This window comes from Sprattus sprattus (genome assembly GCF_963457725.1).
Source record: "Sprattus sprattus genome assembly, chromosome: 15".
NCBI classification, from domain to species: domain Eukaryota; kingdom Metazoa; phylum Chordata; class Actinopteri; order Clupeiformes; family Clupeidae; genus Sprattus; species Sprattus sprattus.
In genome coordinates, this window is record NC_137913.1 from 28,586,069 (window position 1) to 28,609,889 (window position 23,821).

The 23,821-nt window shown below is 43.2% G+C and overlaps 2 protein-coding genes across 7 annotated transcripts in view; both read left to right on the forward strand.

Annotated features, from left to right (window-relative positions):
- Positions 1-717: 717 nt before the first annotated feature.
- On the forward strand, positions 718-14,284 carry LOC308376175 (protein transport protein Sec24C; the record flags this gene model as incomplete). The annotated part of the gene is made up of 20 exons (XM_080852451.1): positions 718-1,012; positions 1,480-1,550; positions 1,670-1,738; positions 2,987-3,098; positions 4,265-4,392; positions 6,863-6,998; positions 7,280-7,386; positions 7,649-7,761; positions 9,103-9,294; positions 9,430-9,526; positions 9,796-9,900; positions 10,442-10,609; positions 10,696-10,792; positions 11,404-11,552; positions 11,752-11,890; positions 12,053-12,186; positions 12,363-12,542; positions 12,860-13,048; positions 13,591-13,680; positions 13,843-14,284. 20 exons carry the CDS (start codon positions 718-720, stop codon positions 13,981-13,983), a joined length of 2,712 nt encoding a protein of 903 aa, XP_080708577.1. The 3' UTR covers positions 13,984-14,284.
- A 1,353-nt stretch (positions 14,285-15,637) lies between these two features.
- Positions 15,638-23,821, forward strand: part of LOC308376180 (calcium/calmodulin-dependent protein kinase type II subunit beta-like) — a 76,915-nt gene continuing 68,731 nt past the window's right edge. For all 6 annotated transcript variants that reach the window (XM_080852458.1, XM_080852459.1, XM_080852460.1 and 3 more), the window contains exons 1-2: positions 15,638-15,917; positions 19,779-19,873. In XM_080852458.1, the coding sequence (XP_080708584.1) occupies positions 15,856-15,917; positions 19,779-19,873 (157 nt within the window). In that variant the 5' untranslated portion in view covers positions 15,638-15,855. The remainder of the gene's footprint in view (positions 15,918-19,778; positions 19,874-23,821) is intronic.

Genomic DNA, 23,821 nt, shown 5'->3' on the forward strand with positions numbered 1-23,821 from the left:
CAGAGGAAGGCTATTTCTACACCATTTCACATTAAAAAAAACATCGTCTCTTTTATAGGCCATCATATATTTAGCAAAAAGTATTACGAACACACAAGTCCGTTTTACTTGGCATATTTATTTCTGGCAAGGAATGAAGACGTCACATGTGTGACATGCGCAGACTCACGGGAGTCAACTATTATGCCGGACAAGTATAGCTGTACCTTCCTCGCACTGGAAAACCTAAACCCGTTTCCTCCATTGGTTGCAAAAGCCATATTTGCAAACATCACATTGTTTTCCAAAATTCTCGTTTATAGGTAACAGATTATGCACTATGTTGGCTACAATAGCTATTGACAGCGTGAAGAATGTCAGAGCATATATTCAGAGAGATGCCGATGTCTTGGTCAGGCAGATTTGACCCTGTCGATTCCTGTAAAGGTAACGAAAGACAAACCACCAATCATTTCACCACGCGTGTCTTTCTTCTGTACTTTTCAGTTTAATATCAAAGGTTTTGATTTGTGTTCAGTTTTAACGAAACACATTTAACGCCATCCCCTGATGCCTGTCTCATTGCGTTTGCAGTGCACCCAGCCAGCCATCTCCATGCATGAATAGTCAAGCGGTTATATACGTTATTGGAGCTCTCATGGATTCGCATTGATTTTCATCTGCGTGTTACTTCCTTGTTAAGATAGAGCAGGCATTCCTGTGTGATCTCAAAGTAAGATGGATATCCCTGCCTCCAGTCCCACTTATGGCCAGGAGGGCTTATGGGGCTGTTACTACGGCTGGCCCCCCTCAGCGACGCCACCCCTGAACTCTCCAGCAGGATACCCAAACACTCTCCAAACACCATACCAATGCCAGCTGAATACCTGTCAGGTTGGACCTGCATCCTCAAACCCACTGTCTCATCCTCAACCTGTGGGTCAGACCGGACCACCACCCGAACTCCAACCAGCAGGCACAGGGGGCCTCCAAAGACCTAACCACTGGAACACTTCATATCAGGACCAAAATGGTAGGAAGTGGGCTACAAGCAATATAATATGCCGGAATACATGACAGTGTTTACAGGGTTGGGACCATAATTGTGTGATTCATTGTTGTGCATGTACAACTCAGTAGGCTGGGGCACAGAGTTAGAAAACATATTTAGCATCTCAGATCTTTTTCTTTCATTTTATTGTCCTTGTCGCTTCAAACCATTTGTGCTAGCCACTTAAACAGGTGTTGGTAGTTGTGAGGGACATGTTGATGTATTCTAGATGCAAGATCTGTGAGCTGCTAGAACAATATTCCGTGGTCAGAAAGTCATTCAGAAGGGGGGGTAGCTAAACGGTCTCCTTTGTGCCAGTCTGTACATCTAAATCGTTCTCTAGTGTTTGGGAGCTGAATGTAGCCCAACTTCAATCTTCTGCTGCCGTAGTACTTCTGCCTTGACAGGACTCCAAAGACAGGTTTGCAGATGTTGACTTTGTTTTGCAGGTGGACTGTTTAGGCCTGCTGCTGATGTTGCATACAGAGCCCAGTCATCTTCAGAGAAAGGCACACAACCTGTGAGGCAAACATTACAACACACATTAGTGTATTATATCTCTATATTGCACGCATAGTTGAAATACTTTTTCTGCAAATTGGCCTATGTATTACTGCCTTGCTCCTCGTCCTTTTGTAGGAGACTAAACGGTCGAGTCCCAGCTCAGAGTCACGGTATGGTCTCGACCCTCAGCTCCTGCCCAGTGCTGTGAGTTCTCCGTCTTTCACTAATTAACCTCTGAAAAAAAGATAGCTGGGCACAGCACATTTATCTTGTTGCAAATGGTGACTAGTTTGTTTTCATAGTACTTTCAGTGTTTGCTGACATGTTGGATGATTTCTTCAATTTTGTGCATTTATTTGGGACATACTTAGCCATACATTAAGCATCTCTTTCTCCACTAAAAAGTAAATTAAATGAAAAAGGAGTAATTATAAAAAAAATATGCAAATTATAAATTATTTGTGTTGTAATTGACTGATTATCTTGATAGATGCCTTTGAGGTTTGGTAGTAGCTGTCATTATGTGAAATATGTTCGGATGAGACAAAGCTGTACAGAAAATGGCAAGGAAATTGAGAATGAACTTACACATAAAAGACTCCATTCCAAAATGGAGTGGAAGTTAGATCAAAGCCGTAATCCTGCAGATGATTAGTAAATAACACATGATTACCTATCAAGACGATTGATGTTTCTTTTAAAATTCACTCTCACAGAAAGTGTCCGAAAGTGATGTAATTGTATGCAAATGTATGGCTGGTGGTGCAATCGGCTGAGTTGCGTCATAAGAAACAAGAGCTTAGTGGGTGGGATTTTGAAACAGTGGATTTGAGTGACAGGTGATGAAATAGTAAAGGCATCACATTGGAAGGCCAAAGTTGGGAGCGGTCGTTCTGTGCAGACTAAGTAGGCAACTCAAATGGACTCCAAATGTCCTTCACATGAACATATTTCATGAAAATCCATTTAAAGATGATACCAGTACCATTATACTATTATTTTATATTAGTAAAAATTTACAAAAATACCAAAAATAATGTAATGGTTAAAGCAGCAGTGAGCTGTGAAAGCTTTTCGCTGGCTGTTCAGACCCGGACCACAACACTGCCCAGTGCATAGTCTAGGCAGCTATTGAGAACGACATGTATGTTTCTTTGTCCTTCACATGACCATATATCACGGAAACCCGTACTAGTTGCTTATAAAAACATGCCTCAAAAAGTGGCAAATTGTTGCATACTGCCTCTTTAATGGCTTATTACTGGCAATTTTAGTTCTAACTGGATTTGAGTTGTAACCTGTGTGTACACTGAATGAGAGCTCCCAATTTTTTTTCCTTTGAGTGTAGCAGCACAACATAATGATTGTGTGCCCAAAGCCTCTAGACTTATATTGAAATGTCTTATTTGTTACACTTTCGTACACCATCCCCATCTTTGCCTGCTTGAGCAGGTCCAGGTGATGCAGGAGGATCAGAAGGAGTGGGAGGGGAAGGCGTTTGCGTCTGAAGCTTTGTCAAATCTTCCCCCTCTGTCCACCACTGACTGCATCATAGAGGATAAAGGTGTGCCTTTAAGCAATGGAAACTGCTGATAGTCCCACTGAGATGGTTTATTTCGGGCCCCATTTTGATGGCTAAGACAGCTGGCCTCTTCCTGCCCGTGATAAAGCAAACATTCCCCCGAGGAGTGGATTTGGGATATAGGAGTGGCAACATATTCTTGTTTGACAGGGAACATTTGAATGCGCCAATCATAAACCATCACTTAATAAGTACTCAGTAAGCAGTAGTGCTCAGTAAGCAGTAGACAAATGTTATCCATGATGTAAATACACAATAATGACATTTTTTGTTATTTCTATTCTTTACTGTGAAGACAAAAGAGAGAGGGACCCAACCTTACATATGATATGATATGTGGCCATTCTGAGTCCGAAGAAGCAACATGCTACGCTAATCAATAATAGCCTGATCATTTTTAACAGATGTTTGGTGACAAGAGAATGCAAGGAATATCAGTCACACTCTGACCTTGCGAGCAGACTCTTAGTCTGGGGAAACATTCCACACTCTTCTCAGCTGGAGTTGAGGGTGAAAATGGAAATGGAATAAGAAACTTTATAGTCTTCTTCGTAGGCCTACCTATTTAATATGGTCAGGCCCTACTGGTTGGCCTATATTTAGAGGGGATAGCTCAACTAACTATTACAACAGACATGCATCTAACATGAACGTTGTGAAAAGAGCATCAAGAACATTTAAAAAAAAAATGTAACTGATAAAATGAAATTGAAAATGTTTAACTGATCAAATGTAAAAAGCAATGTTTAAGAAAAGCTACGCAACAGCTGATGGGCATCTGTCTTTCCGATTAAAAGTTAAATTGCAGGTAGCCTGTGACAGAATCTCAATAAGCACGCTAAAGTTGACACATCCAAAGTGAGAGGCAGATACAAAATAAGGAGTTAATGTCTTAATAGCAATATTTCCAGTTCCATCACCTGATATTAGTGTCTCAGTCTTGGCACTGTAGGTTTTTTTCAAAGGGGGGCCTGACATTAATGTTTGTGAATAACTGTTAGATAGAAGTTAGTTAGTTACAGCAGCTGTAAAGTTTTGGCCATATAACATGGAAGGTATCATAATAGCATGCACCTGAGCAAGTAAAGAGCTAGAAGCCTACTCTGTGTGTAGTAACAGCCCTTTTGCTCTATCTTGCCATCCCCCAGGTAACGCCAGCCCGCGCTTCATTCGCTGCACAACCTACACTTTCCCCAGTGAGGCCCAGTCTGCCCAGCACAGCCACCTGCCTCTGGGTGCCATTCTGACTCCTCTTGCTCAGCAGCACAAAGCAGAGGTCAGTCTGTAGCCCATGCATGCTCTCTCTCTCTCTCTCTTAGTCAGTAAGGAGATGCATGCATGCTCTCTCTCTCTCTCTCTTAGTCAGTCTGGAGATGCATGCTCTCTCTCTCTCTCTCTTATTCAGTCTGGAGATGCATGCTCTCTCTCTCTCTCTTAGTCAGTCTGGAGATGCATGCTCTCTCCGTTTCTCTTAGTCTGTATGGAGATGCATGCTCTCTCTGTCTTTGTCTCTCTTAGTCAGTCTGGAGATGCATGCTCTCTCTATCTCCGTTTCTCTTAGTCAGTCTGGAGATGCATGCTCTCTCTCTCTCTCTCTCTCTTAGTCAGTATGGAGATGCATGCATGCTCTCTCTCTCTCTCTCTTAGTCAGTCTGGAGATGCATGCTCTCTCTCTCTCTCTCTTAGTCTGTATGGAGATGCACGCTCTCTCCGTTTCTCTTAGTCTGTCTGGAGATGCATGCTCTCTCTATCTCTCTTAGTCTGTCTGGAGATGCATGCTCTCTCTATCTCTCTTAGTCTGTCTGGAGATGCATGCTCTCTCTCTCTCTCTCTTAGTCTGTATGGAGATGCATGCTCTCTCCGTTTCTCTTAGTCAGTATGGAGATGCATGCTCTCTCTCTCGCTCTCTTAGTCAGTCTGGAGATGCATGCTCTCTCTTTGTCTCTCTTAGTCAGTCTGGAGATGCATGCTCTCTTTGTCTCTCTTAGTCAGTATGGAGATGCATGCTCTCTCTCTCGCTCTCTTAGTCAGTCTGGAGATGCATGCTCTCTCCGTTTCTCTTAGTCAGTCTGGAGATGCATGCTCTCTCTCTCGCTCTCTTAGTCAGTCTGGAGATGCATGCTCTCTCTGTCTTTGTCTGTCTTAGTCAGTCTGGAGATGCATGCTCTCTTTGTCTGTCTTAGTCAGTCTGGAGATGCATGCTCTCTTTGTCTCTCTTAGTCAGTCTGGAGATGCATGCTCTCTCCGTTTCTCTTAGTCAGTCTGGAGATGCATGCTCTCTCTGTCTTTGTCTGTCTTAGTCAGTCTGGAGATGCATGCTCTCTTTGTCTGTCTTAGTCAGTCTGGAGATGCATGCTCTCTTTGTCTGTCTTAGTCAGTCTGGAGATGCATGCTCTCTCTGTCTGTCTTAGTCAGTCTGGAGATGCATGCTCTCTCTGTCTTTGTCTGTCTTAGTCAGTCTGGAGATGCATGCTCTCTCTGTCTTTGTCTGTCTTAGTCAGTCTGGAGATGCATGCTCTCTTTGTCTGTCTTAGTCAGTCTGGAGATGCATGCTCTCTTTGTCTCTCTTAGTCAGTCTGGAGATGCATGCTCTCTTTGTCTCTCTTAGTCAGTCTGGAGATGCATGCTCTCTCTCTCGCTCTCTTAGTCAGTCTGGAGATGCATGCTCTCTTTGTCTCTCTTAGTCAGTCTGGAGATGCATGCTCTCTTTGTCTCTCTTAGTCAGTCTGGAGATGCATGCTCTCTCTCTCGCTCTCTTAGTCAGTCTGGAGATGCATGCTCTCTTTGTCTCTCTTAGTCAGTCTGGAGATGCATGCTCTCTCTCGCTCTCTTAGTCAGTCTGGAGATGCATGCTCTCTTTGTCTCTCTTAGTCAGTCTGGAGATGCATGCTCTCTTTGTCTCTCTTAGTCAGTATGGAGATGCATGCTCTCTCTCTCGCTCTCTTAGTCAGTCTGGAGATGCATGCTCTCTCTCTCGCTCTCTTAGTCAGTCTGGAGATGCATGCTCTCTTTGTCTCTCTTAGTCAGTATGGAGATGCATGCTCTCTCTGTCTCTCTAAGTCAGTCTGTAGCCCATACATTATACATACATAATAGATATAATAATCTATGCTTTACAATCTGATAACCCCATTATTGGAACCAAAAATACATCTGAGGTGATTTGTGAGGCTTCTGCTGGCTAACCAAGAAGTCAGCTTGAAAGCAAAGTTGAACAGCGGTCAGCAATTCTTAACAACGGCTTTATCAGCACTCCCCCAAATGTTGGGCAAGTGATCCGATCACTTTTGTTGTGGTCTGCATGTTCGTGACTAGTCGATTAGTTTTGGGGGATGTGTGCTTCAGGCTACGATGTAGGATAGGAGGGTGCCTACGCCGTAGAAGCATTAGTAACATGTAATAATATGTACTTATACTGAAAGAACGATGTTATCAGGACACTGACTATTAATTGAGCCTTAAACTTTTTTATGCTATTTAAACAACAAGTTTAAGTTTGTGTTCCTATTAGTCTTCGAAGACTTTGTTACATTTGAGCAATGCAATACGTGTATGTGTGTGTGTTTTGTGGTGTGTGTGTGTGTGTGTGTGTGTGTGTGTGTGTGTGTGTGTGTGTGTGTGTGTGTGTGTGTGTGTGTGTGTGTGTGTGTGTGTGTGTGTGTGTGTGTGTGTGTGTGTGTGTGTGTGTGTGTGTGTGTGTGTGTGTGTGTGTGTGTCTGTGTGTGTGTGTGTGTTGTGTTGCCTAGTGCCCAGTGCCTGTGTGTGACGAGGGGGAGTGCCTGAAGGGCTGTGTGGAGTGCGGTGCCTACATGTGCCGCTCCATGGCCTGGCAGGACTGTGGACAGAGGTTCCACTGCCCCTTCTGTGGCAAACACAACGAAGGTGAGGGGAGAGGTCATACTCTGTGTATTCCATTTAATATCATAAAGGCCTTTTTATAGTTGTAACCCATATACTCCCGCTAAGAGCTCTCTGACTTTTCTTGGAATATTGACCATTGACCAAAGTATTCAGGTACTGTTCTTAGCCTACTCAAACCAGGCAATGAGCTTTAGATCTGTAGACCTGTGTTTATATCTATCTTCTTATGAATTCCTTCTGAAGTTGGGTATGTTGCCGTTCTCTTCCCTTCTTCTTCCCTTCCCTCCTCTGTGGTCCCTCAGTGCCCTGGCAGGTCTACCAGCCCACCGATGCCCTCAGCCTGAGGGTAGATGCAGAGAAGAGACCCGAGCTGAGTTTGGGCTCCTATGAGATACTTGAGCAAAACAAGGTCAGGGATTAGACACAGCATAGTTTGGAGTAGTCGTGAGGATGTACAAGCGTGTCATTTATTTAAAAAACATGGAAATGTTTCTATGAGCTTTACCTCATCAGTATCAGTGAGGCTGTACTGTATGTTGGAACCGTACTTCTACTGTATCTATTTGCAATGCTGTGTGTATGGTGACTAACGAGTGTGTGTGTGTGTGTGTGTGTGTGTGTGTGTGTGCTACCAACCTAAGCTGATCATAGTTATATTTGACTTTATGCAGGACGAAACGGCCAGTCTACTCCTGGCTGTGGACGTGTCGGACAATTCACTGAGAGCCGGTCAGTTAGAATCAATATGTCAGCAACTGCACACGCTTCTGGACACTGTGTACAGGTATGTTACATTTGGATACACACACACAGACACACAGACACAGACACAGACACAGACACAGACACAGACACAGACACACAGACACACAGACACACAGACACACAGACACACAGACACACAGACACACAGACACACAGACACACAGACACACAGACACACAGACACACAGACACACAGACACACAGACACACACACACACACACACGCACACACACACACACTGTCAGGTACCCGCGGAGCTCTGCTCCGACCACGCCCCTTTTCAGCTCACCCACACTCCCAGTCTGCACTTTCCCAGTCACGTTCGGTCACATCGGTCACTGTCTTGTTTCCTTGTATGTATCCCTCGTGTTACGTGTTTCTTCATTTGTGTCGGTTTACCTTTGTATCTTCGTGTCTGTCTCCTCACGCCCTCCCCTGGTCATTCTGCTTGTCCTGTTTATTAGTTCATCTCCCTTGTGTGTCATGTGATCTCGGTTCCCTTGTCTAGTCATTGTACTTCCTGCTTTTCACCATGTGCTTTCCTGTGTTTGTTTGTGTTTGCCATGTGCCCTCGTGTTGTTGTCTGTCTCTTCACCCCTCACCTGTTCCCAATCATCACCGGGTTTGTTTGTCTTATTGGTTTCTCCTGTGTCCTGTTAGTTCCCCTCGTTTAGTCCTCCTGGGTCTCATTGTCTTCCCTGCCTTGATTGTCATCACCTGTCACAGTCCCCTCTTATACCCCACTCACAATACACTCGGTGTCGGTTATTGTTTGGTGTAGTACGTTCACGTGGACCACGCGTTAGAGCTCTCCCTGCCCGATAGTAATCTGTACCCTCGCCCCGTATCCCGTTGTGCGTTACCTTCTGTGTTGGTTTGTTTATTGTAAGTTTCTTTTAGCGCCCTTCGAGTTAGACTCGTGTTTTGTTTGCCCTCCTTGTTGTTGTTAGTTACGATCTTTTCTTTCAGAGCTTGGCTCTTAGTTTTGTTTTACGTATTCTTGTGAACCCGCTACTTTGGTGTCATCAGCGCTACGAGCCTGCGCCCCTCCTGGGCTGGACTATCCCTGTGGAGCGAACGTGCCCTGTACTGCCGTTCGGTATCCCTGAGTTGTGCTGTCAATCCATTCGCGAAATAAACAGTCATTCACGAAAACTTGCAGTTGTCGTGTTAAAGTTCCGTGACACACACACACACACACACACACACACACACACACACACACACACACACACACACACACACACACACACACACACACGCGCATGCACACATACATACACTACACACACCCAAAATCCTTCTCGCTGAGTATGTAACTCGCTGAGTTTGAGTCCACTATGCTGTGTTTGTTTTGAGGGAGGAAGGGGCAGACCAGCGTGGCCTGCGAGTGGGCCTGCTCACCTATGACCACAGAATCCACCTCTACAACCTGAGCGCAAGCCTCTCCCGCCCCCACATGCTGGTCGTCACGGACACGGACGAGCTGGAGCTTCCCCTGACAGAAGGCCTTCTGGTTCCTCTCAGCGAGTGCAAGCACATCATTCAGAGGTCTGTGCCAAGTGTCAGCCATTCTCTCTCACCCTAAAGACATCGCTGCTGTGATGTTTCATTTGGGAAGAAAGTCATGTATAACAACAAATCCACTCCAAGGGTGTTTCTCCATTTGTGTTTATTTATGTCTAGTGTGCTGCTGCAGATCCCTTCGTTTACTTCTGAGTCTCAGGATTCCACCTTCATTCCTCAAGACGCTGTTGTCTCCACGGCACTCCAGATTCTTCAGGTGGCTCAGCAAACTCTCATACCTGGGTTTTTGTGACTCACTAGGGCAAGGCAAACAACAAGTGTTAAGGTTATGGCATTTATAAATGTAATGTATATGAAATTCATAAATATAGAAATGTAAATGTTAATGTAATTGTCAATGTAACTTCGAGGGGTAAGGTTCTACAATGATCTATAAGTGCCTAGAAAGACATTAAATACTATCAGATCAATCTGTTATCTTTTAAGCACGAGTGAGTGTGTGTGATATCTACCTCTGTCCCACAGGCAGTGGGGTGTCCAGGGAAGCTGCTGGTCTTCCACTCGTCTCCCCTCAGTGAGATGGCCAGCAGGCCTGCGTCCTCAGGCTTCTTCAGCTCCACCCAACCAAAGGTAGCACTCAAAGGCACTCTCTGTGGAAGAGTCCTTTCTCAACTCTACATGACACTACTTTTTTCTTTTCTCTTCACCTCTCCTGTCTTGTCCTCTCCTCTCCTCTGCTCTCATCCACTCTCCTCTCCACTCTTCTATTTTACTCTACTCGACTCTCCTCGACTCTACTCTACTCTACTCTACTCTACTCTACCCTCCTCTACCCTCCTCTCCTCTCCTCTCCTCTCCTCTCCTGTCCTGTCCTGTCCTGTCCTGTCCTGTCCTGTCCTGTCCTGTCCTGTCCTGTCCTGTCCTGTCCTGTCCTGTCCTCTCCTTTTCTCCAGCATACTCAAGTCTACTCTTGACTCTTGAATCTTTACTCTATTCTTACTCACCTCATCGGGTTCAGGTGTTGGATTTTGTACAGAAACTTGCTTCAATGATTATTGAGAATGGCACTGTATAATTAATACATAAATTAAAATGGATATTACAATTAAATAGTGGGTTCTATACGGATTGCCTATTACCTATAATTTGTCTTCTTCACCTAATTTTTCAGTCACTTTTCCAGCCATCTGATTCTGCCGTCTCATTGGCCAAGGCATGTGTCAGTCAAGGCTGCAGCGTGCACCTTTTCCTGTTTGCTCATCAGGATGTTGGAGGGGCTTGGCCAGGGGACGTTCCCCATTTGACAGGTGGTGGACTATTCTACTACAACAGTCTGTTGGTAAGATGTTGTGTATGAGTCCGTTTACAATCCATTGCTTATTCTGTATGACACTGCTTGACAACTATGATTCATGTACTTTTCAGTCAAAGGTGGAGAAGGAACGACTGCACTGTGATCTGACCAGGATAGTAGAGACTTTCACAGTATACAAGGCCCAGCTTAGAGTCTTTACCAGCAAAGGTAGGAAGTATAAAGTACTTAAATATTAAATTCTTGTTTTGAAGTGCAAAGATAAAAAGTGTGGTCTGCCTCATGCCATTCACATAAGCTTCTTTCACACACTCTGAGATTCTTTTGAATGAAAAGTGCGTTAATAATAAAATTAATTATTATTATTAATTATTACATATGAAATCCATAACATTGTTGTGATCACAGCAAAGTTTTGTGTGTCTTCATTCCCACACAAAACAGCACGTAATGGAATGGTGAACATGAACTTCCCCAATACGAGAGACTGTTAGCACTGCCAGCAAAGATTCATAGTATAGCGACTAAAATATAGCAATAACTCATGGCACAGTCATATTGAAGGTCTCATGCCAGTTAACCTAGCACTCCTAGCTACCTCATTGTAGTTTAGGGAGCCATGTTAACAGTTGGCAGTTGCTAGGGTGTGTAAATATGAATTAATTAGCTCCTAAACTATATAAGGTTTTTGTAAGCCCATGCAGAGCTCAATGGTTATTCACTACTCATTGCTTCCGTTAACATTTGTTTTACAGTCCAACCCTAAAATCTTCATTAAAGCATCAATCAGTGAGGTCTGTCCTTTATGTGTTCTATTCCAGAGCTCAGTGTGTCCGGTTGCTATGGCTCATTCATCCCCAGTGGTTGCCCAGGGCTTGTTGCTATGGCTGCCCTGGACTGGCACACAACTCTGGCCCTGGAATTCACCCACAGCAGACCCCTCAGTGAGGGACGAGGTGTGGCCATACAGGTGAGTTGAGTGCAGATTATTGTTGATCTTTACAAATGTACATCTAGCCCAACCCGCCAGTATGTGATGCATGTCTAGCCTGCTGAGAGGGCCCATTCCGTATCTATTGACGAGTTCAACAAATGTGGTCAGAGATGGTGAAAATGATATGATATGTCATGTAGCGACATTGATATGATGACTGATCTACTTGCTTTAGGTTGTACTGTCTTACACTAATCCTCACGGGCAGAAGAGAACCAGAGTCCACAGCCTGAGTCTGCGCTGCTCAGCCTCCCTCCTGGACTGTTTCCGTCACAGTCAGGCTGAGACTGTCCTTACTTTCTACTGCAAAAAGAGTGAGATCTCCTCTCAGTACACAAACCCTTTCTTTTAATAACGTACAGGGTGATTTCACAGAAGGATCTAGAATATGGCGTCTTCACAGGCCTGTAGCTTCTGTGAGGTTTAATTTCTAATGTAAAGTTGTCTTCATCTTTTCCCCTCTCCACCCTGCACAGTGTACTGTGCAGTTGTAGAACGCCCTCTACAGTGCCTGCGTGAGGAACTACAGGCTGAGGTGACAGAGTTACTGGCCTGCTACCGCAAAAACTGCAGCTCAGTGTCCTCAGGGCAGGTAAATGGGACACACAAAGTGAGTTACCGTTTTCACTTACTACTATGTTCAATGTATTGAAACCACAGACCAAAGTGACTGTGAGTGAGAATGTTAGAAAGAATTTTAAGAATTGTTTTAACTTGTTGAGGGTATCTTTTTGTTTCAATGGAGAAAACAGCATTTAAACCTTTTTCAAACCTCTTTTTCTACAGCTGGTCTTGCCTGCGTTCCTGAAAGCTCTGCCGGTGTATGTGAACAGCCTAAGAAAAAGTGAAGTTGTGCTGCCTGGCGTACGCAGCTCAGTGCATCAGCGTCTACTGCTGCGCAGCCGCATCCTCTCTATGGACACCAAGAACACTGTCACTCACTTTTACCCACATGTTTTTGCACTGGTGAGTTTTAAGGTATTCCAGTTAACATGAAAATTCTGCTAAAGCTGAAGCTTTATGGAATTCATTATTACTTCTGAATTTATTTGCTATATGAAGAAATACATCTTGTGTGTCTGTAATGCTCCTTGCTTTTACACCCCTGCTCTCTATTTCCCTGTTTACAAGTGACTAATTTTACAGTATATTGCATATAATTAGTTTAGTATTTCTACCCAAGAAATATGTATAAAGACCAAAAGGAAGACACAATAGTTTAACAATCAAGTAAAGCAAAGTGAAACTGTTAGGTCAAATCTGTTACGTTAACTTTATTTCAGTGTGTGGGCGATGAGCACCCCCGTGTGGTAGAGGCTGTGCGCTGCAGTGCCTCTGGCCTGGACCCCTGTGGTCTGTACCTGGCCTACTGCCCCTTAGCCCTGGTCCTCTGGGTGGGTCAGGGTGTCTCCAGGAGAGCCCTGATGGAGCTCTTCGGCAACTCCTGCTTCTCAGCAGTCACGTCAGGGGAGGTGAGGTGGACAGTGGGCACCACACATATGGCTGTTGTTTTTGGGTGGTCATATAGACTTTCTTTACTACAACAACAACAACAACAACAACAACAACAACCATAATAATAATAATATATAAATTGAAAAATGCTGCCTATTTTCTGACCAATGTCAGGCCTCAGTGGTCACCAGGTTGTCCTCAGACAGAGTCTGCTATAAGAGGCAGACACACAGAGGCACTAAGTGTTGCACTTCTTTGTTTGAACACCCATGCTGTTTCCAATCAGACTGCACACCGGTTGGGTATTGTGGCCCCTGTCCTTCAACAACAAAAAATATGGACAGGATGTATTTCCTGCTCAACCACCAATGTGTACAGCCTTTTACGGTCTCAACAAAAGAAGAATCGGCATTCAAATCTGTTGCTTGGTCAAAGACAGTAAAATGTGTTGGTGTTTTTCTGATGCTCAACAGATTACAGAGTATCCGTGAAAGGGTCTTTACCACTGTGTATGCAGAATAAGAGGCAATGTGTTTCTTTGTGTTTGGATGTTCTGCAGATCAAATTGCCCATGCTGGATACACCCCTGTCAGTTCATCTGAGGACCCTCATAGACACTCTACAGGCAAACTCACCCTTCACTGTATCGGTAAGACTGTATGTAGTTTGGTGACTTACCATATGACATAAGGAGGCATATCAGAAATAAATGTTTTTTTTCAAAAAAATTTAAAAGAGTGTGTTTCCATATTACAAAATTCAGCTTGTTTATTTTATTTTGTTGCCCATTTATCTATCTACCTATCCTCAGCTGAAAGTGGTCAGGCAGGGAGACAGCTGTGAGGACACCATACAGCGTCTCCTCATTGAGGACAAAAGTCCCAACGGCGGAGCCTCGTATGCCGACTTCCTCTACCACCTCCACATCAACTCCCTGCGTCTCCTGGTATGACACTGTGTCCCCACATGTCTCCGAGTGAGGAAACAGACTGTGAATCATCATTATGTAAATCACTGTAATCTGGGATGTGCGCCAGTTTCTGTGTGTTCTTAGGCCAATGGATGCATATGCATGTGAACATTGTAAGCGTTACATGTGTGGTTTTACAAACTAATTAGTGTATGTATGTCAAAGGCTTTACTGAGTTTCAGAAGTGTCTTGTTGACCATTTTGACTTGTTGTTTATTTACTTTGAAACATGAATTTATTCATAGCTTCTTCTTGTTTATGTTGAAATGTACATCTGAAATGTAATCCTGCAAACACTGTATTTGCTTACCTCAGTTTGAATTGTTATTAAATGCTCCATTCTAGTCAAACAGAGTTTTTCATGATTCAAATATTGCACAGTATTTCAGCAAAACAATGCTATTTAGTTATTATGAATTAATTAATCATATTTTGTAATTATATCGGCCAGTGCGGCCAGTATATCAGCCATATCCAGTGCAAAATGCTATTGTGTGGGTGTAAGATCATGGTAACTGAGGCTGAGTAATGTTACCTGGTAAGAGTATTGAAATGCAGACTCCCGGTATCACCAGACTGCCAGGACTAGGGTGGAAAATTGGCACTCAACATTCTATCAGATGAGGTGTTCAGTGTTGCTCACAAGTTTACAATTATCGTACCGTTCTAATCAGAGCTACAGTGAGGATCTATCGAGAATATGAAATGGAGACCGGTGAGTAGAGAACCTGAAGAGAAATAGCTGCCACAAATACTAGTGCATATAGATTAACGTTGCTAGAACTCATTCAAGTCCTCCTCAGGTTTCTCAATAAAATATACGTCTCACATCCCTAAATTAAGTTCAAATTCCTCTCGGTGGGGGAAAGGGGGAAAATATAAATTTGTCAATGTGAAATGATGGTGTATATGAAGCAAACATAGAGTAATGCAGTCTTACATTCTTTAGACTGCTGGGTTTCACTTCTGTTTAATATTTTCTTATTTAGCACCGTTAACAATAATCATTGGCTTAAGGCACTTTATAGAAACATGGGCATAAAGCCCCTCTGTAAACTTCTTTGCTCATAGCCAACATAGAAAAGACATGTTGCCTCTGAATGCTGTATTCTGTATTTTCTTGATTGTTGTTGAGAAAGAAATATACTTCTGCAATTGAGGAAGAGAAAACTAACCAGGAGAAGAAGTGAAGCAGATATTTAGCCTATAAACAATGGCAGCTGTACATACCCTGTTGGTTTCTGGCCAGTGGCCTATACTGGCAGCAATGCAGGCCTGCACACAGCAGACAAGTCACGCAGAAAATGTACATGAAGTTACATTAAGAGCAAAGTATACTATTGTAAATACAAATGATTTTTTACACAGCGATTTAACATTAATTGGATACTTAACATGAATTTACTTTATGCAAAAAACCCTGTAAGGTAAAAATCTGGTGTACTACAGTGTCAAAACCAATTCATCCATCCATGGTTGGAAGGTAGGTCTTCACCTACAGTTCCCCTGTGTCTGTGGTGTGTTCACATTTGCAGTTATTTGCAACGCCCGATCGGTGGCACTATTGAGCTGACTAGCAGAGTCTCTGCGTTGGTATCACAGCAAGACGCATTTTGTAGCTATAGAACGCAACTGACAGCGAGCGGGGGAGGACGTAGCCAAGCAGTCTACCAACCTACCAGCCCGCCGCCCAAAAACACGATTTTATCATTATTCGTATACATTTCTGTTGTCTAAATTAGTGAGGACGTATACGTTTTCTGCACATATCGAGCGCAAGAATTCCGAAGAAGCAAGACTTAAATCGTAGCTAACATTAATAATAGAGGAACAGTCAGAATCTGACAAGAAGACATGGCCACGACAACCTGTACGCGATTTACGGACGAATATCAGCTCTATGAGGAACTTGGAAAGTAAGCATTTTTCACTCTCTGGAGTCAGTGGTTGACATGTATTTGTTGTATGTGTGGACACTAATCTTTCCGTTAAGCGCTTGCAAGTCAGTGAAGAAAAGGTTACCTGGTAGTTCAGCTGTGTGTTAATGTTGGTAGCACAGCCAATGTTAGCTAGGACAGCTAGCTCGATATTTGGCTGGCCATTAACCCAAGCAGTGGGAGCTCTTGCAAGCGTTAATGTCGATTGAGGGGTGTGTCAACTCACTGGGATTTGAAAATGATCACATAAACAGACCAAAAAGCATACAGACATGGATAACGTAATTTGTTTATATAATGTAGTGTACCTATTGGCACAGTATGAAGATTAGAAGACTGATAGTAAAGCTAGCAAGCACATTCGTATCCAACGGTGGTCGCAGTGCAACGCCCCTTTCAGAACCACTTGCTTGCCAACGTTAGCCAATGTTAGCTAGCTAAAGCTATCACCTTCCCTGCTCAGCTGGCTGACACTGGTTGAAGCTGCGGGACATGACATTTGGAGCTGTCAAAAAGAAAACCTGTGCTCTCGGTCAGGTGGTTATTGGGTGCTTGAGATCCCAGGGTGTATGTTGTTGACATGAAGCTCTTACGATATTCGACAGTAGCCTATCCATATTTGGTGAAGGAAATGTGTTTGTTTGTTGTTTTGTGCGCGATGGATATATCAATGAGTAAAAGACAGCAAACGTTAGGTTAACATTTCATGAGATTTACGACTTTGAGCAATGGTTTGTTATGTCGGTCGGCCAAGTTGGCGTTGATCAGCGGTGCGCATTCTTCTCCGCATGGTGCCGTTTCTTGTGACAAAACGCAAGCAAGCAAACAAACACACAAGAAAAAGACACAGATTGCGAAATTCTCTCGTGAAATGGTTGCAGTGAACCGACCTGTATAGCCAAGATTATATTGGGGTTGAAAACTCATTGTGTAAACATTATTACTTATGAAAATAAGACTCTATAATGTTTTAGTTTGCACTGTTTAAAACGAATATTTTGGTAACAAATAAAAATATATTAATACACTTACAATGTGTGACTATGTGTGGTTTCAACACATTGAATCCTATTTATGTGTGTGGGTGTGTGCGTGCGCGCGCGTGCGTGCGTTCAGGGAAAGAGAGAGAGAGAGAGAGAGAGAGAGAGAGAGACAGAGAGACAGAGACAGACAGGCTCCTTATTTCCCAGTAGCTCCAGTAATCCCAGCAATGCAGGGAGAGGTGCTAGTGTGGTGGGACAGGTGCCATGTGGCTCTCAACCCACTGGTGGCTTGTGTGTGTGTGTGTGTGTGTGTGTGTGTGTGTGTGTGTGTGTTTCAGAGACACAGCAGGCCAATGCAATATTGGTATTGACTGAGGACTACTTCAAAGAATGGCCCCAGTAAATGAATCAGTCGCTTTGTAGAGCGGGTATCAAAATCCAAACAGATAAGAAACCTTGGCAACAGGGTTTGAATAAATCACAACGTATTGTTGATGTGACGGAATGTCCTTTTAAAACACCAAGCCTGAAAGGGCAAAAGAGCAATTGCATTATTTTCTACCCTTTATTAATTAGTTAAATCATTTAATACCAAGATTGGTGATGTTAATAACTTTTTCTGAGTGTAGATAGATATGATTTTTTGGATGAATTATGTTTATTTACAGTGTAAAGCCCCATACCATAATGCTATGAAGATACGGCACTATTTTGTGTGTGTGTGTGTGTGTGTGTGTGTGTTTGTGTGTGTAGCCTTATAGTTGGCGTTTTCTCTCCCTCCCATTTCCTCAACTATCTGTGATCTTGTTGTATTAATGTATCATTCATAATTTATAGCTGAGATGTAGGCTGCATATCGATTGCTCTGGGTATTGGGCCATTTACTGCTGTAATATTTGCAGCTCCACCATTGTGTAGAGTTAGCCCAGGCTTCTATTTTGCTTCAAAAAGCACTATCGCTTGCTTTGCCTCTTGTCCACCAAGCCCAATTCTCTGATTTTGCTGATCTGGCAAAACTATAACATGACAGAAGCTTATTAAGCAGAAATATCACAATGGCATTTTTTCCATCAACAACCAAAGTAGTGGAGGGATGAGTGGCAGTGCCCTATTTAAGCCGCACACATATACTCGCACGCAGGCGCACACACACACACACACTCTGAATAGGAAAATATGTCAGGTCTCAAAACCATGCAGGAAGATACCTTACTCCCTTGTAATAATTTGGACCCACCTAGACACACTGCATTTAAGTTTCTGTTAACACATCACAACCAACAATATCATTTATTTTAATCTGAGCTCAGCTCACATGCCAATTTGTGCAGGAGCTGGGTTGATAATATGTCTGGTGTGTGTTCATCCTAGCAGGCTGGCAGAGATTATGCCCGTTGTTCCCTAATCCCCCGGCAGTACCTCGCTAGCTTTTGGGGAAATCAAACGCCACACAAACTGGCAGTCCATTAGCCAGCTTAAGAGGCTCAGCAAAACCACACGATTTGTTTCTCAGACAGTTCAAAAGAAAGAAAATTGGCTATCTTGGTGTTTGAAACTGTCCTTTTGCCATTGGCATTATAAAGCCTTTTTAGAATAAGACTAATTTAAAAAGTGATACACTTTCCTTTGATCTAGTTACCTCATGGGTTCATCAAGGTTGTGCATGTTTTGTAATGCATGGAAATGAGACAGTGCAGCACTAGGCCTGAGACCTTATCGCTGGAACACCTCCCACATCTAGGCAACAAGTGCTTTTGAAATGAGGACACTAGAAAGGGTGCATATGCACAGGAAGGATAAAAGGGTGTTTAAGGTAGCAGAGGAGCAATGCTAAAGCATAATGGGGGAAATAAGACGTATTCATCATTTGAGAAGTGTTAAGGCCAAGTTTTTTTAATACTTGGAAGAATTAGAAAAGTTTCAATGCAAATGTTGGATAAGGGGTTTTAAAAGGCCATAGCTTGAAAGTGTATTTTGGCTTTTTTTGTATGAGAGAGAGAACAAGTAAGACTTAAAAGTAGGGTTTTATGTTGCGCATTATGATATGAAAGTATTGAGAGTGCAATTGTGTTAAACGGAACCAAGGAAAGAAGAGTATGACTGAAAGAGAGTATGAAAATAGGCAAAAGAGGACAATATGATTAACCTACAGCACTAAGGTCTCTTACCCTAGAGGTTGAATCTTGGAAAAAAGAGAGGAGGTGGGCGATTAGCTGTACTATACTGCAGCTTATTACAGTATGAAAAAATCATGGTATGATTTGGAAAAAGTAAATGTATGTCATACATAATATGTCATAGTTTGTCAAGGAATGGAAGATTTGCAGTCACCATCAATAAAAAGGATTAAAAGAGAAAAATAATACATTTCTGATGACAAAGTTTTGAATCACCTTGGTAGAATTTGTGTTGAAAGTTTTACTTTATTGTGATGTACAAAGATATATAAGATTTTCAATTTAAAAAAACTGGCTAAACTGCTGTTTTTTTTTTATTGAAAATGGGCTGATAATTGACTCTGCATATGTGATTGTAATCAGTATGGAGAGATATTATATGAACATACATTTATTCTGGTTTATGTTTACATATAATCCATGTGTTATTACCTTAAATCCATCAGTAATACAGTATTGCAGACCTTTTGCACCCTTTTCCTTTTCAATGGTATTATTTCCCTACAGTTTTGTGTAAAAAATGTGCGTAAGTTTAAACACAACTGTCTGAATGAGGACAGATATCAGGAACATTCCTCCTGTGCCATGGTGAGAGTAAGTGTCATCCGGAGATGAAGACTGTCTGCTGTGTGTGTGTCCCCACATAACTCTCTGCTGCTCTGCTGTGTTTCTTCTTCCAGGGGAGCTTTTTCAGTGGTGCGCCGGTGTGTGAAGTTGTGCACGGGCCAGGAGCATGCTGCCAAAATAATCAACACCAAAAAACTCAATGCAAGAGGTACGTCCAAAACCCAACCATCGATGAACGCCTTGGTGGAACTTTAGAAAAACATTCTAGTGTGACTGGATGGATTTTAAAAGCTTTGACGGTGGGTGGGTGGGTGTGTGTGTGCGGGGGGGTTGTGGTGGTGGTGGTGGCCAGATGCTTGGCAAAGTTCAGACAATGCGGGTTGCTTCTGTATATAGGTGTCTTCACTGGAGACAGTTTGGCACCCGCAAATTAATTGAATGGCACACATGCAACCATGGTAACTGTTTTTGTCAAAGCCAAGGCCAAATGCCATGACGATGAGGGAATCCAGGCTGCACCTCCACTAGTGTCACTTCCCTGATGGTGGTGTTTTTTTCTTTTTGACATCCCACAGCAGACTGGTGTAAATCTCTATATACCGACCCCCCACCCCTCTCCTCTGTAACTGGATCTGTCCACTTACTTTGCCAGGTGTCAGGAGCCCTTCCCTGTCAGCCTCTGAGCCACCACCACTCCACTCATTGTTGTGAGAATGCTCAGGGTGATTAGGCAGCGCTGCAACACGGATTCTGTTACCCAGGGCTTAGAAGAGGGCACCCTTTTGCCAGGAGTGGCGCAAAGCGGCGCAGAGTGGAGCGGATTGTTTGTGTGTTTGTTTCTGTGTCTGATTCCTCCTACCCAGGGAACAGTGAACTCCAGAACTCCAGTTACGCCTGGCCCCGTGCCACACGCGCTCCACTATCTGGAGGTTAAACATGCTCTTCTGCTGAACTGGCAGCTATCAGCTGTGCTACTGTGTTAGAAATAGGCTCACAAAGGAGTCCCTCTTGTGACCAAACACTGAGACTAATATGCTAATACATAAAAGTTTTGGAACTTAATTTAGACATTTAAGTGTTTCATGTACGTATGTATGTATGTATGTATGTATGTATGTATGTATGTATGTATGTATGTATATGTATGTATGTATGTATGTATGTATGTATGTATGTATGTATGTATGTATGTATGTATGTATGTATGTATGTATGTATGTATGTATGTATGTATGTATGTATGTATACATAGTGTGTATGTTTGTATGTATGTATGTTTGTGTGTATGTTTGCATTTAAGTTTGTATGCCTGAAGTTATGTTCAGTTGAATGCATTTGTGATTGATCCATGTGATTGACATGTAGATCACAATACCAAGAGTATATTATGTAGATCACAATACCAAGAGTATATTATGTAGATCACAATACCAAGAGTATATTATGTAGATCACAATACCAAGAGTATATTATGTAGATCACAATACCAAGAGTATATTATGTAGATCACAATACCAAGAGTATATTATGTAGATCATAATACCTGCGTGGGTATTACTTGTATGTATCCTATGCCATGATCACCGTGGGAGTGACAGAACACCTTCCCAGAGATCGGTGGCTTTTAATGGGATTACTGACATTGACTGATTATCCCGCCCACATAGACACAAGTCCGCAGGGAGCTAATGTACAACATTTTTTTTTAATTTTCATTTGTTTGTTTCGCCCCCAGGCAAAGGCATGTGGTCTTCATGTGGATAGATTTGAGCACAGTTGGTTTAGCTGCCTGCTGTCTGTGGGTCTGTTTCTGCTGCTGCTGCACTCAGAGTGGAGAGGGGAGATGTGGCAGCAGGGCTGTTATAAAACTCACAGAAAATGACATGCATGAGAAAATGCAGTGCTGTGCTGAGCTGTGCTAGGACACTGGAAGATGGTGGTGGAGGAGGATGAGATAGGAAGCGGAACGCAGTGCTGTGAGTGTGTGTGTGTGTGTGTGAGGAGAGGGAGAGAGCTTTGTGTGAGTGGTGTGTGTTTGAGTGTATAAGTGTGTGTGAGTGTGTGAGATCTGTGTTGCGGTTATGTATAGGTGTGTATGTATGTAAGTTTGTGTGATCTCTTGTGTGTGTGTGTGTGTGTGTGTGTGTGTGTGTGTGTGTGTGCATAGCCTCATTAGTAGCTCTGTTCAGGCAGTGTGTAACCGGTGGTCTGCCTGTTTAGGGTCCTTACTACACACACACACACACACACACATACACACACACACACACACACACACACACACACACACACACACACACACACACACACACACACACACACACTCAGTGCCAAACAGCTAAGGCAGTGAAGGCAGCCGTGGCACTTGGCAGCTGCAAGCCGTGTGTCTGTGAGCCTACATGCCTGAAGCACGGGACACTCATCTGACCCAAGGCACATAGAGAGACGGTCATGGCCCCAGCCGTAAACCTACACACACAAACACACACACACACACACACAGACACACACACACACACACACACAAAATCAGGCAGATCACTCACTCACTCACTCACTCACTCACTCACTCACTCACTCACCCACTCACTCACTAAGCCCTGTTGCACTGTGCTGTGCAACACTTGTTGCCCTGAAATACTGAGGAATAATGACCCTTGGATGTGATGGACTACTACCACTTAAATGAAGAGTGGAAAAATGAGTTTTTATATAAATATATATTTATGGAATGAAGGGCACATTAGGGTTATACAGAAAATGTAATTACAAAAGTAATAGCATTATCCTTCAAGTTTTCTAAATTCACATGCCTTTGAAAAAAGTTTTAAATATGATAAGACTATAGTGTGTTAAATTAGGTAACCCAAAATGGCGTTTCTTTTTTCTGTTGTTGTTGACTTGAATAAAAATGATTGCGTTGGCACTGTACTGCACTGCAGTTTTAATGAAATATACTGTAGCCTATTCATCTCTTGCTGTCTTGTTGTACTACCCACTGGAAGCACCTTGCCTGCCTCACCGTGGTGTGCTGTGGCCTAAGTTACAGATGTTAACGTGGTGTTGAGTATTTACGACAGCCAGTCCGTTAAGGTCACCTGATAGTGGGCGAGGGCTGAGGGGACAGGGACGTGGCCTGGGAAACTGCTCCCCTCTGCCAGCAGCCAATCAGAGAGCTTGTTTATTGTGTGAAGAGGTCAGGCAGGGTTGGCAGAGGTCGGCTGTTGGAACATGCTCTGTCGCTGCAGCAGTTGGTGGCCTTAAGACGGTGCACGTGTGTGTGTTTGTGTGTGTGTGTTTGTGTGTGTGTTTGTGTGTGTGTGTGTGTGTGTGTGTGTGTGTGTGTGTGTGTGTGCGTGTGTGTCTGTGTGTGTGTGCCTGTGTACGTGTATATTAATATGTGTGTGACTGTGTGTGTGTGTGTGTGTGTGTGTGTGTGTGTGTGTGACTGAGGCATGGAGACCTAGAAGTGTGCCTGTTCCTTGCCAGCTGCAGTGCAGGGAGGGACTGACCTGGATTTCTTTTTTTGGACGCCGCTTCATTGTGTAGGTGCTGCGTGAAATGGAGAATCAGGCTGTAGGTTTGCTCCAAAGACAACCTGCTTTTAGTCATACTTTTTTTTCTTAAACTATTTTTCTAACAGCAGCACCCTCAGTTAATGACCATAGCACAATACACTGTGAAACGTCTACCTTGTGAGCACTATGAGAACCAGAATTTATATATACACTCAGTTCTTATGGTGCGTCTTATGGACATCAGTTAACACAACATTTAGCTTAGCTTACCTCAACAGGTTATGTCATACTCAGTCTCACCTTATACAGTTAGATTCAGTCAAGCAATTTTATTGGACACTAGGCATTCTGTGAGTGCTGTTATGTACTTTAACAGCACTACAGAGTTTGACATCCTGTGTCACTTCATGTAACAGAGCTAAGCTGCTGTGAGCTTGTTTGTTGCTTGACCCAACACGGGCCTGGTGTCTGGATCCTGTTGTGTGAGTCACAGTGAGACAATTACCCCCTTTCCACCAACGCAATGTAAGTGCTAGTTCTGGGTTGCTGCTAGTGCCGGTTCGGAGTTGGTTCAACTTGTGAACCTTCTAAGAACTGGTTTGCTTTTCCACGGACCAGAGAACCACATCATTACATCT